Source organism: Elephantulus edwardii, unplaced genomic scaffold, assembly GCF_000299155.1.
Source record: "Elephantulus edwardii isolate Elephantulus edwardi_28Jun2011 unplaced genomic scaffold, EleEdw1.0 scaffold00059, whole genome shotgun sequence".
Classification (NCBI taxonomy): Eukaryota; Metazoa; Chordata; class Mammalia; order Macroscelidea; family Macroscelididae; genus Elephantulus; species Elephantulus edwardii.
The window spans coordinates 10055103-10068775 of NW_006399809.1; the positions used below are offsets into that span (position 1 = coordinate 10055103).

General features: G+C 39.0%; 1 protein-coding gene across 1 annotated transcript in view; it reads left to right on the forward strand.

The window, feature by feature from the left end:
• Positions 1 to 5429, forward strand: part of AOAH (acyloxyacyl hydrolase (neutrophil)) — a 362932-nt gene extending 357503 nt beyond the window's left edge. The window contains exon 21 of the mRNA XM_006887625.1: positions 5301 to 5429. Coding sequence (XP_006887687.1) covers positions 5301 to 5429 — 129 coding nt within the window. The remainder of the gene's footprint in view (positions 1 to 5300) is intronic.
• Positions 5430 to 13673: the final 8244 nt, after the last annotated feature.

Consider the following 13673-nt stretch of genomic DNA (forward strand, 5'->3'; position numbering starts at 1 on the left):
TCGCCAGCATTTGTTGCTTGCTGTTCTGTTAAATTTTGCTATTTATACTGGGGTGAGATGATATCTCATAGTTGTTTTAATTTGCATCTCTCTTAGAGCTAGGGATTTTGAACATTTCTTCATGTGCTTGTTAGCCATCTGAATCAAGCCATAGTATGTTCAATTGCTTTCTGTGCATCTGAAAGTTTGACAATGAATAAAAATGACAGAAGAAGATGGATGCCTTAGAATTGTGGTTTTGGAGAACATTGCTGTATATCTCATGGATTGCCAAAAGAATGAACAGGTCCATCCTAGGGGAAGTGCAGTTGGGGCAAAGATAGTAAAACTTTGTCTCACATACTTTGGACTTGTTTTCAAGAAGGGTCAGTCCTTGGAAAAAGACATTATACTGGGAAAGGTGGAAGGTTAGCTAAAGAGAAGAGGACCTTTAACAAGATGGATTGATGCAGTAAGCAGCAGTGGACTTGAACATATCTAAAAAGTGAGGATGAGGTAGGATAGATCAAGGTTCAGGTCTCTTCTTCATAGGGTTGTTCTTAGTTGTAGTCAACTCAATGGTCCCTAATAATAACAACATATATATATTTATGTGTATGTATTTGTCTATTGATTTGTCTATTTGTGTGGGTGTGAATATGTATGTGTGTATGACGTTAACACAAGTGTGGTCAAAACTATATATTTGGATGAATGAAGTTTGGGATGCATTTGACAAGATTTTATAGCAAATTAAAATATAGGAAATATCTAATGCAATGATTTTATAAATTGAACATTTTTTTCCAACAACTGCTAAAATCTTATCTTCCAGGTTCATTTCCCTAGAGAGGTTTTAGAGATCATGAGCTCTAATCCACTCATTTTACAAATGAGAGAATTGAGACCCAGAGAGTAGAAAAGGATTGTCCAGTGCCACCCTGGGAGCTGGTAGCACTTCCCGTTCCAACAGGACTCTGAAATTGAAGGCAATGGCTGTGTGAGGGGATTAAACAGCATTGTGATTTAGGTGAAAGATTACAGAAAAAAAATTAGCTTTCCATTCAGAAATTCATACATGTTTTGTTTGTGACATTTATTTCAGTCCCTACAAGGTAAACAACACTCTTTGCACTTTGTGTGTTTCCCATTTACATTTGCCTTTCTTGATTTCTGGGATTTTTCCCTGAACAAATGCTGCACGTTTTAATCTTTTTGTATGGTTATTCCAAGGAATCATATCTCCTTCGGTTATTATTTATCTTATTTGCCTGGCATTTGTTTGGTCAAATGTGGAGCCCAGAGGTAAGTTCAGTTCCAGACTTGACGGGTAACATAAGCTGGATTTTTCATCCTTTTTAATTTGAATTTTGTTTCATATCTTTCTCCAACTCTCTCTCAGGCCGTCTATTGTAGTTTCCTTCCAAGCAGTCAGCAGCGGTAACTGGATACCATCTAGTTCTTCTGGGCTCAGAGTCATGAAAGCTAGGACTTGTATACTTTTAAATGGATTGCTTATCACAATCCACCTTTCAGACCCTCAGTAATCTCATTTCTTCCATCATTTTACATGAAAACCACAGTCGCAATGTGATCATCTGGATTCTGAAGGCTTGGCCGGGCCCCATTTACTAAAGAATCTTCTCAGTAAAGATGTGTCTCAAACATCTAGTGCTTGTATAACAGGAATATGCCCAGAGGATGGCTGTAACAAGCCACTCTCTCACAATGTAGAGAAAGAAGTCCAAAGTCAAGGCTGTAGCTCTAATTAACGGAAGGAATTCTTCCTCTATTGGCTCACAGCTTTAGAGAAAGTTCCTTGTCTCTTTTCAGCATTCATGGGTCTAGAATTCCTTGGAGATCTTCATTCACTGGCATCAATCATCTGTTAGGCCCAGGAATTTCTCAGTGCAGAGACCCACTCCACTTGGTCTGAAGGACTCACTCTGCTCCCAAACCTTCTTTCTCAGGGATAGCATGTCTCTCTTATCTCAACTTGCTTGCTCAGTTTCTCCTGTCTCGAAAGAGATTGACTGAAAACACAACCTAGTCTTGTAGATTATTACATTTTGTCTAATTATTATAACCATTCAGTAGCATCATAAAACCAAAAATCAAATCCACTGTCATCAAGTTGAATGTGACTCACAGCAATAGAGCAGAACTATTTCAGAAATCTTTCTCCTGAGGAGAAGCTGATAGGTTTGAACTGCTCAGTTAACAGCCAAAATTAAGCTATTTTGCTTCCTGGCTTCCACAGAAGTAAGGACTTACAAGACAGAGCAATTATATAAGATCACAAAATGGAACACAATTATGTAATTTGGAGAATGACGGCATAGCCAAGTTGGTACATATTTTGGAGGCCACAATTCAATCCACAACAACATGTTACAGACAGGTCATCCAAGGAAGGATCTTGCTGGCATCATGAATAAAGCAAAACCTGTAGTGCAACATAGACATTGTGCAGGAAGAGCTGTTGGGGAATGTTGAAGAGGAAGGGAAGGCCTCTGGCCAGGACAGATCACCTAAGCTCCAGATAAGTGCAAGCCTCCCAATGGCCATTAATACAGGTTAGAGAAAGCTCCCCTATGTTTGGCCATACCAGCTTGAGAAAGCTTGTCACCTGGGAACATGGCTGCTGTATCGGCTGATCTGGGCATAGTCTGCACAAGGCTGAGATTCTCCTATCCAATCCTCATGTCCCACATCTGCAAGCCCACCCTATCCTGTCTTCCTCTTTACTTGTATATAAGTGCACTGCAACCCCAAATAAAATTGAGCTGGATGGACTCTCTGAACCACTCCTGGAGTGGTATGTCTCCATTGTGCTTATCCCTGTCAGGATATCGCTGTTCATTGCTGGTGAAGGGACAGCAAGAAAGAGTCAGAGAACACTTTGTGCTAATGTGCAAATGAGCCTTCACTCTGGCACTCCAGCCAGACCCTCAAAGCTCATAGCTTCTCTCAGCTTCCTGGTTCCAGCAGATGGTCATTCCAGCCTCCCTCCTCTGCTTCCCTAATCATGCCATTCTCTGCAGCATCACACACAGTGTATCTGCTACAGTGTGCACTATTTTCCATAGAATTTATCTAGCGAACTACTTAAAAATCCAATTCAGCTGTCTCCTCCTCCAAAGAGCCGAGGTTTCTCCTCCCAACTGCAGCTGGACTAACTCCCGCCATGGATTTCTAATGCTGTGACACAAACACCACATGTGGAGGAGGTTAGAGAACCCAACTTTATTTTCTTACATCAAGCTCCCAGAGGTTACTGGAAGCTTAAAAGTCAAAATCAGGACCTCAGCTTTGTCAGTTATTCATTTGTTGGTAGCTCCGGGTGCCCTTGGTTCTTGAGAGAGGAGGACATTCAGTGAGATGTATTGGCACAGTGGACTTGAGCATAGCAGACATTGCACATACAAATGGGATATAGATCTGAAACAACTGTGAGATATCATCTCACCTCAATAAGAATAGAAAAATTTAACAGAATAGCAAGCAACAAATGCTGGCGATGTTGTGGAGAAACTGGAACCCTTATTCACTGTTGTTGGGAGTGTAAAGTGGTGCAACCACTATAGAAGGCAGTATGGCACTTTCTCAAAAAGTTGCAAATAGAAATACCATTTGACCCAGCAATTCCACTACTGGGACTATACCCCAAAGAGTCCATAACTGCCACCCAAGCAAATATATGCACACCCATGTTTATTACAGCTTTGTTCACAATAGCAAAGAGCTGGAAACAACAAACAAACGGATAGAGAATCTCTGGTATGTTCACACAATGGAATAAATATTATGCTGCATTGAAAAACAAGGAACTCATGAAATATTATTCAAATTGGGTGACCCTGGAAGACATTATGCTGAGTGAAATATCTCTGTCACAAAAGCACAAATACTGCATAATGTCACTGTTGTAAAACAGGACTGACATCGGGTTTTGGGGGAGACTGAGAAAGATGGGACAAATAATGTATACTGCATTGAAACAGATGAGGGATAAAACTGCTTAAAAGGGATATATGATTAGGTATTTTTGTCATGACAGGAGTCCAGAGCGAAGGCTGTATAGTGGAGTGGACCTGGGGGGAGGGATTATAAAACAATGAAAGAATTTTTCTTTTGCTTTTCAAAGAGAGGAGTGTACTGGAGGGGGGAATGGGTGGGCAAGCATAAAAGTGAAACAATGAATGAATGGAAATTAAAGAAACAATAACAATAAATGTATAAATAATAAATAAATAAATAAGAACTACAAAAAGAAAAACAAAAGCCAAAAAAAAATGGGATATAGATCTGAAAAGACAGGGTTATTACCTATTACCTAATTACTACTGTGGGCATAGATCAGTGGTGATTAATTTTTTTTTAATATAAGACACGACATATAGGAATGATTATATGAAACATAATGTGAATGGGGGGAAATGTCTTTTAAGTGTTAAAAAAGATGTGATAGGCCAAAATTTCAATCCATCATACATAAGGTAATGACATTCTTCAACATTCTGTCTCTGACCCAGCTCAATTTAAACCTCATATGATGACAAAACTGACCAATCTTTAGTCTACACACCTACTTTGTTTGCATGTTCTTACTAAAAAATTTCTGTTTACCTCACTTACATTATTAATTTAGTTCTACTCAGCCATGAGTAATAGTGAACCTGATGACATTTAATAACATTTGTGTGTAACAAAGTACTAAAACTTAGTAGCTTAAAGCAACACACATTTATCATCTTTTCTGTGGCCAGTAATTTGGACACAGTTAAACTGAATGCTTTACTTAGGGTACCACAAGACTAAAATCATGATGTGCTAAATGGGCTTTGTTCCTAACTGGATGTTAAATTTTAGGGAAAAAAATTATTTCCACACTCACTTGGGTTGTTGACAGAATCCATCCCCTTGTGGTTGTAGAACTGAAGACCTAGCCCCTTAGTGGTTGTCAGCTGAAGACTACCGTAAACTCCCAGAGTCTACCAGCAGTTCTCTGCCACATGGAGTTCATGCTGTGGCTTCTTTCTTTATCAACCCATTGAGAAGATTCTATGCAGCAAGTCAGCTAGCCACACAAAGTCTTACTAGATGCAATGTAATTGTAGAGCTCACATGCTGCATCTTTGCTGACTACATTCTGTTAGTTAGAAGCAAGTGTCTTGTTTCACCCAAATCCGGAAATAAGGGAATGTAAAGGCATCATGGGGCTATCCTAGAGGCTATCTTAGGTGGGAAGAATGAAGCAAACCTTGTTGGTATGCTCTATGTTTGCATAGTTTATTCTTCCTTTGTGTATTCTCTTGTAGGTGGCTTTGCAGCTGCTTGCAGATCAGTTCTGGAAGAAGGCACAGCTCCAGTGGCCTGAGGTCCTGGGAAAGGAGAATCCATTCAACTCCCAGATTGAGCAGGTGTTTGGAGATCAAGGCGGGCACTGAGCCACTCATGAATGCCCATCTTTGGGGAAATGGAAACTCGTGTAAATTCATCAACTCATTCAACAAATGTTTGAAGTGATTACTCTGTCACCAGTTCATAGAGCCCTCTTTCACAGTATTTTTGCAAAATTCTTTGTTCTAAGTTAAGAGCATATCTGAATGACCATGTAATTTTGGGTGAGTCTGGGATCAGTTTCCCAATTTCTCATCTACCATGCCTCAAATAACCTTTAATAAAATATATTGAACACCATTCCAAAATAGAGACTATCATTGCCCTTTAAAAGCTACTTTTTTTCTAAGAGTGTTTTAAAAATCAAAATGTTCAGCAACTTACTCAGGGTTCTGTTGTACAGAGAAACTGACCCTTACCCTCAGTGTTGACTTCTAGAGGATGATCCACTATCTGAGGTGTCTCTCAACAGGTTTAACAGGCTGCCAAGAGCTCTCACAAATAGTCATAAAAGTACAGTCCAGGTTTGGGGGGTACTTTGGAGAAAGAATACAAAATTATAAATTAAAACTCAGTTACAAACTTAAATATTTACTTAGAATGAGGAGACAAAGCACAAGAAAGTACAAAATCATTAGAAGTTGACAAAATGTTTAAAAATATTTTTTCTTACTTTTTTAATGCATAATCTGATCACTTCTCCTGACTGATTTTGCATTATCATTCTCAATCGAAAAACAAATGTGTTACCCAATACTAATAAAAATATCCTTTGCATATTCAATAAAACACAGACATTCTTCTGGTATTCTCTGCTTTCAGTCAAGATCCATCTGACATTAGCAATGATATTCCTGGTGTCATGGCTTCTTCTAAATCCAGCCTGAATATCTGGCAGTTCTCTGTCAATATGTTTCAGACTGTGCAAATGCATTTGAGTGTGCGGATCATAACAAATCATAGCTGACATTGACAAGAATGAGAATCCCAGAACACTTAATTGTGCTCACATGAAACTTATACCTAGACCCAAAGCTATTGTCCAAACAGAGCAAGGGAACACTGCATGGTTCTTACATTCCATGTTTCAGTCACCAGTGTCTGCTTACAACTGTCCCTCCTTCCATTTGTTTCCATACCTGAGAGCTCAGCCTCAGTTGCCCTATCTGCTAGTATAAGTGTACTCTGTTGTACATAGGGTTTTCTTCACAAGTGGATGGTCAATCCTTCTTCCTAGTCTGTCTTAATTTGATTGCTCAGATTTAGAACATTATCTTACAGACAAGCATTTTACAGAGAAGAGCAGATTAAAGATATTTCTTAGTAGTAGAAAAAAACCAATAGATTCTGTGTTGTCCCCACCCTTGTCAGGTATGGTTGGTTTGTTTTTTTAGGTGACATGATTTTTTTTTTATTTTAATAAAAGTTTACAGAGACTTTCACTTTCCATTCATTCATTGTTGCACACTTTCCTCCCTACCCACCCCTCCCCCCAGTTCACTTTGCTCTTTGAAAAGTATAAAAAAAAAATCATTTCATTGTTATACACACACACACACACACACACACACACACACACACCCGCCCCAGTCCACTCCACTATGCAGCTTTTATTCTGTCAATATTTTATTCTTTTGTCAAGGCAATAATGCCTAATCATATATTCCTCCTAAACAGTTCTTTCCCTCATCTGTTTCAATACAGTATACATTATTTATCCCCTCCTAATTTTCCTACAACTCTGATGTCAGTCCTGTTTCACAACAGTGGCACTATGCTTACTTGTCCTTTTGTATCTGAGATAGTTCACTCAGCATAATGTCCTCCATGGTCACCTATTTTTATATAATATTTCATGAGTTCCTTGTTTTCAATGCAACATAGTATTCCATTGTGTGAATATACCACAACTTCTCTATCCATTTATTTGTTGATGGACACTTGGGTTGTTTCCAACTCTTTGCTATTATGAACAAAGCCGCAATAAATATGGGTATGCATGTATCTATCTGCTTGGGTGACTGTTCTGATTTATATTAGGGTATATCCCTAGTAGTGGAATTGCTGGATCAAATGGTATTTCTATTCTTTTGAGCCACACCTTTCCCTGCTCCACCAGCATTTACATCTACTCCAACCTACTCCATTCAACAACAATCTCACCTATCCAGCTCTTGATGTGATGGCCTATATGTCAATCCTTCTGGGCTTCTGTGATTCCTAACACCTCAAGTGCTACCAGTTTCTTCCTCTATGGGCAGTATCTCTTGAGTTCAGGAGTTTCTAAATCTCCCAGTAATTCACAACAGAATATAAAACACTTATGAAGTTGAATGGGGGAAATCTGAGCCCTCACTGCTCTAAGTGTAACATTTTCTTCAATTATTAATGTGGCCCACAAAGCACAGTTATTTAGATGTCTTCATCACAAATATTCTCATGACATCACAGATGTTGCAAGTATCATAAAATATTATGGTCTAAATACTGTGAAAGAAGCTCTGGTAGCCTAGTAGTAAGGAGCTACATTGACAACTGAAGGTACACAGTTCAAATCCACCAGCTGCTCTGAGGAAGAAAGATGGGCAATCTCCTTCTGTATGATTAATTGCCTCTGAAAATACATTGAAGGATTGGCTATGAGTCTATTCCAACTCGATGGTACATATCAACTACTTGGAAGTCTCTCCAATGTAATCATTTTTAAATTATTTCTTATGCTTCACATATTTTGGACATGTTGCTAGGAGGTGCTATTCCTTGGAGAGGAACATGATGTTGGGAAGGGTCAAGGGTCAACAAAGGAGAGGAAGACCCTCAACCAGGTGGATTGACACGGTGACTGCTGCAGTGCACTTTTGTATGTCAGGAAGTGTGAGGATGGCGCAGGACAGAGCAGGGCTCAGATCTTTTGTTCATAAGGTCACTATGAGTTGTGCTAGACTCAACATCACCTAACAACAACAACATGTATGTGAACACTAGACAAGGAATAAGCAACACAGAAGAAGAATCCATGTTTTAAATTGTGGTGTTGGAGAAGATTGCTGAATAGGGACTGCAAAAAAACCAAAATGTCTGTCTTCGAGAAAGTTCAACCAGGATGCTCCTTAGAGGTAAAGATAGTGAAACTTTGTCTCACATACTTTGGCCAAGTTGTCAGGAGGTGCCAGACCTTGTTTAAAGATACCATGCTGGGAAAGGTGGAGGGTCAGCAAAGATAGGAAGACCCTCAACAAAGTGAACTGCTATCGTGACTGTAATAGTGGGCTCAAGTATATCAGAGAAGGGAAAGAGGGCAGAGGATAGGGCAAGGTTCAGTTCTGTGGTTCATAAGGTCATTCTGAGTTGTAGTTGGCAATAAAAACTGTGGAGTCACTGTAGGCATAAGACCCGCCACTGGACCTTGTCACTTAACAAATATGCAAAACAATGCATATGTTAATGTATGTCTGGTTTTAATCTGTTTTAAAGCATTCTATAATCCTTACATAGTTGATTGGAATAGAATTCGTTTCCTTTGTAAGCCTATGTATGTTCAGTTTTCACATTTCAAAATAGCATTCAAGGGAAAGGTTCCAGATTTTCTTAGACTGTCACAAGGAGGTCTATGATACAAGATGGGCATAGCTCTGAGGTGCACAGGAAGGAAAGGAAGACTCCCAGTGCCAACTAAGCCTGGAATCAATTGCCATCAAACTGTGATCTGTGGTGATGGGCTCCATGGTATGAGAGCAGAGCTAGACTCTGAAGGGTTTTCAGTGACAGATTTTTGTAAAGTAGATGGCCAGGCCTTTCTCCTGACGGCCTCTAGGTGAACTCAAACTACCAAGTTTTCAGTTAGAAGCCAAGCCTGTTAACTTTTCGTACTGGCCAAAGAATCTAGTAATTTTGAAAGTGCAATATAATTCATTTATCTGATTCCTGAGAAGTCCCAGAGTAGAAATTGTCCAGTAAAGAACCCCATTAAACTTTAATTTACCCCAAAACCTACCGCTTTTTGACCCAGAACCTTTCCTCACTTAATATCAATTAACATTCAGTGGACATCATGTTCTTTGGAACCACCCTGCCTATGTATTAAGAATTCATTAGCCTCTCTAAGGTGCTCACTAGCGATGGCAAAGAAAGACTTTCCCAGCTGCATTAAGACTAGAATTTGCAATTTTTTTGTGTCATGAGTTTAGATTGTCTTTGGACTTCCCTTCATTAAGTGAGGAGCTTTCCTGATAGACTTATGTGTAATAGATGCAGCATCTTGCCTGGTTCAAATGCACGGGGCATATCTATTCACTGTGCAGTATGGATGACTCCCCTGATAAATAGATGCATCAATATACTATTAATGTGTCAGTTTCTCATTAAATCTGAGTACAGATTTTCTGTTTGCCCTGTGGGATGAACTTCCCTAATCCGATTTGGCAGTGGTTCTAGCATAAATATTCATACAAGCCAGGGTTCCTTTAATCTGGTCCTTTGCTTGGAGTAATGGAGTTGGAGAGAGGTTGCTCTTAGAGGCTGTTTTCTGGGTCACTTCTTAAAACCACCATATCAGAAAGCAATGGCCTCATCATCATGAATCTATTGTTAAAGAGGATTACATTCAGCATGAAAATACAGAATAGAAATAAGCATGGGAAGAAGGTTTCCTAGGAAGCTCTGAGGGTATTGTGCTCTTGGCTGACTGCTTTGTTTATAATTAATTACACAGAGGCCCATCTGCTCCAGGCAGTAAATCACAGCAGGGGACTGGGGACAGCACTAAGGGCCCCAGGGACCTGTCTAGGCTGAAAGTTCCAGAGATTTTTTTTCCATCTCACCAGAGAACTTGGCCCTCTGAAATGCACACTTCACATAGGTTCACAGAAGCCCCAGGTGTTCATATTTTCATAGTGATTTCCACATTGAAGCTCTCCAAAAATCAGCAGTAGCCTGGACATTGGGTGAGGCTCCAGGAGAGCAGAGAGATTATGAGAGATAAGAAGTAGAAACTCTAACCCCATGTAACTCCCACTGAAAGAACAAAGCCCTGTCCTGCTGCTTCATGGGACTGGAGACACATCAAAGCACAATCAGTGGAGAGTTTGTGTGGAGTCAGACGACTAAGGGTGAATTTTGCTTGAGCCCTTAAAGTCTCAGTTTCTTCATCTTTAGAACACACTACCTGTTTTCCAGCACTTTATTGCATGTTAAAATTCTACTATATGCTTAGAGAAGACCAAGTTCCAGGTACAGTGTATGTGGTGTCTTACAACAGCCATACAAGGTTGGTCATGCAAGATTATCTACTTTTATGGGTAAGGAAATGGAAGAGAGGGCAATTAATTAACATGCTCCAGATTACAGAGATAATAAATTGTAAATCAAGGGTGTGATGCCAGCTTCCTGGCTCCAGGGTCCTTGATCTTAGCCTTTAGGCTATCCCACTTTTATGAAATAAGATCTGCTGCTCTTGAGTCTATTCTAACTCATAGCAACCGTATAGGATAAAGTAGAATGTACCCAAAGGTTTTCCCAAACTGTGATTTTTGTGGGAACAAACTGTCATGACTGCCAGCCATTCCTCTCATTGAGCTGTTAGGTTCAAACTATCTAGCTGAGTGCTTGACCATTGTGGCACACAGGTAGTATTAATGAAACATGGTCTCTGCTCAGTCCACAGGTATTCTCATTATTTTGCTCAGGTATGACTTAGTCACTACACATGCAATACCTATAAAGTCTTATCAACTCATTAACAACCTGCAACATGCATATGACACAACCTTCCTTGCTGAAAGTAAAGAGGACTTGAAGCATTTACTGATAATGATCAAGACTATAGTTTTCAATAAGGATTATACAACAACATGACAAAATCAAAAAGCCTCAAAACTGGACCAACATCATAATAGACAGAAAATATTGAAATTTTTCAAGATTTAATTTTACTTGAATCCATGATTAATGGTTATAGAAGAAAAAAAAAAACAGTCAGGAGAAAAACAAAGATAAACAGAGGAAACTAGTAGAGAGAACTAAAGAAGCAATTGAACCTCAACTTCCACAACCCTGAGACCAGAAGAACTAGATGGTGCCCAGCTCTAATCACCAAAAGGGACCACTGTACAAGATCCTGGGGGGAGGGAGGGGAGGGAAAAAGAGAGGGAGAGAGAGAGAGAGATGTAAAACAAAACCTAAAGACAAAAAAGCCAAGCTTTCAGGACCAATAGAGAGAAGAAGAACCCCTGACATTATAGCTTTTGGTCACCCTTTGAACATGGAATAAAACCCATCCCCATAGCTCAACATCCAAACAAATAATATAGACAGTTCTTAAGTGACTAATAACATCAGTAAATATAAGGTCAAAAGAGCTGCACTGATTCTTTGTCCAAGCAAAGGAGACTGAAACCAAGGTATTCATGACCAGGAAACACTATTATTTTCTTTAACTACTATGTATTTTAAAAAATTAACAAAAGATGGATCAAAGACCTAAATGGAAAGGCTAAAAGTAAAATTTCCAGAATACATAGAAAATGTTTTTACAACAGAAGCAATTTTTTTAGAAGACAGCGACAGTAACTAAAAATTAAAATACTGGTAAATAAAAGTTTACCAAACTTTAAGACTTTGGTTCATCCAAAGATACCACAGACCAGAAGTACTGACTTTATATCTAACAAACAACTCATGAATATTTAAAGAACTCCTAAAACTTAATAATATAAAGACAAGCACCTCAATTTTTTCAAAGGATAAAACATCTGAACCTGAAATTCACAAAAGAAGGTGTGTGAATCACCAATCAGCACATGGAAACATGCTCAACATCAATGATCATCAAGTAAATGCAGATTAAAATCACAAAGAGCTAACACTACACTTCCACCAGAAAGACTAGAAATAAAGACTGACAGCACCAGATGTTGGCAAGAACTCAACTCTCATATGCAAACTGTTTAATCATAATTCCTGTAACATTTTCTATACCTTGCCTTTGAGTGAGAGCATTCTAAACTCACTTCCTTAGAGTCAACACTGTCTCAAACGACCCTTCATTGGATTTTCAAAGCTGAAAATCTTTACAAGAGATTGACCATCTTTTTCCCTCAGAGTAGCTGGTAAATTCAAACCACTGACCTTTTGGTTTGCAGCCTTTATACTTTGAACCACCCCAAAGGACCTTTAAAGACAAGACTGGTAATCTGTTTCTGAAGGGCACAGGCTTGAAGACCCTATGGAGCAAAACATTTGGGGCTGCTATGAGCCAGAATCAACTCCAGGGAACTGATAACAGCAATGACATGTCTTAGCAATTCTGCCTTTCTTTATTTATCAGCATGTGTCCACAAAAAGAGACATGTATAAGCATGTTTGTAGAATCTTTATTCATAATAGCCACAGGCTACAAACAGTCTGAATGTCAAAAATAAGATGGATAAACAAATGAAATGCTAACAATAAATAAGGAACAAATTATTGATACAATACAAATGATTCTCATTATGCTGAGTAAAGAAAGTGTTACATAAGAGTGTATATATATAAAATGTATGTTGTTGTGTACTAGCAAGTCAGAACCAACCCCTAGCTGACCCTCCAGCAGTTTTTCAGAGACAGTTAATCATATGGGAGGAGATTGTTTGTCCTTCTCCTGTGGAGCAGTTGGTGGATTCTAACTGCATATTGAAAGGTTATCTGCACAGACCCCTTGCTAATGCTGCAGAGAGCGCAATCACCGGTCACTTTCTGCTTAAAGCTAGCTGTGATGCAATTCACTTAAAGGATCCTGGGCAGTTCCATACATGGATTAATGTCCCCTAGAGGGAGCTGACCACTGAATAAAGAGAGCTAACCACCAAATAGATCAACTTATGTCCCTCCCACACACATAAAACCTTTGTTGTTACTTTCCCCTCTTGATTTCCGATCCCCACTGCCTCCCTCTGGCCAGGGGATGCAGAACCCGTCTGAGAGCTGATAATAAATTCCTTGGTTTTACTTCATCTGATTCTCCATCTTTTTGCCGTTTTACTTCACACATACCTTTGCATACCTTTGCACTGGCAGCACAATTTCTTACCACTAAGCCACCAGAGCTTCCTATATAATGCATACACACGCATATATTTAGAGTCCAGTTTCATTTGTATATACAAATATATACATATAGTCTATATACATAGATATATATCTATGTATATGTGTGTGTGTATGTGTGTATGTTTGTAGAATCTTTATTCATAATAGCCACAAGCTACAAACAGTCTGAATGTCAAAAATAAGATGGATAAACAAATGAAATG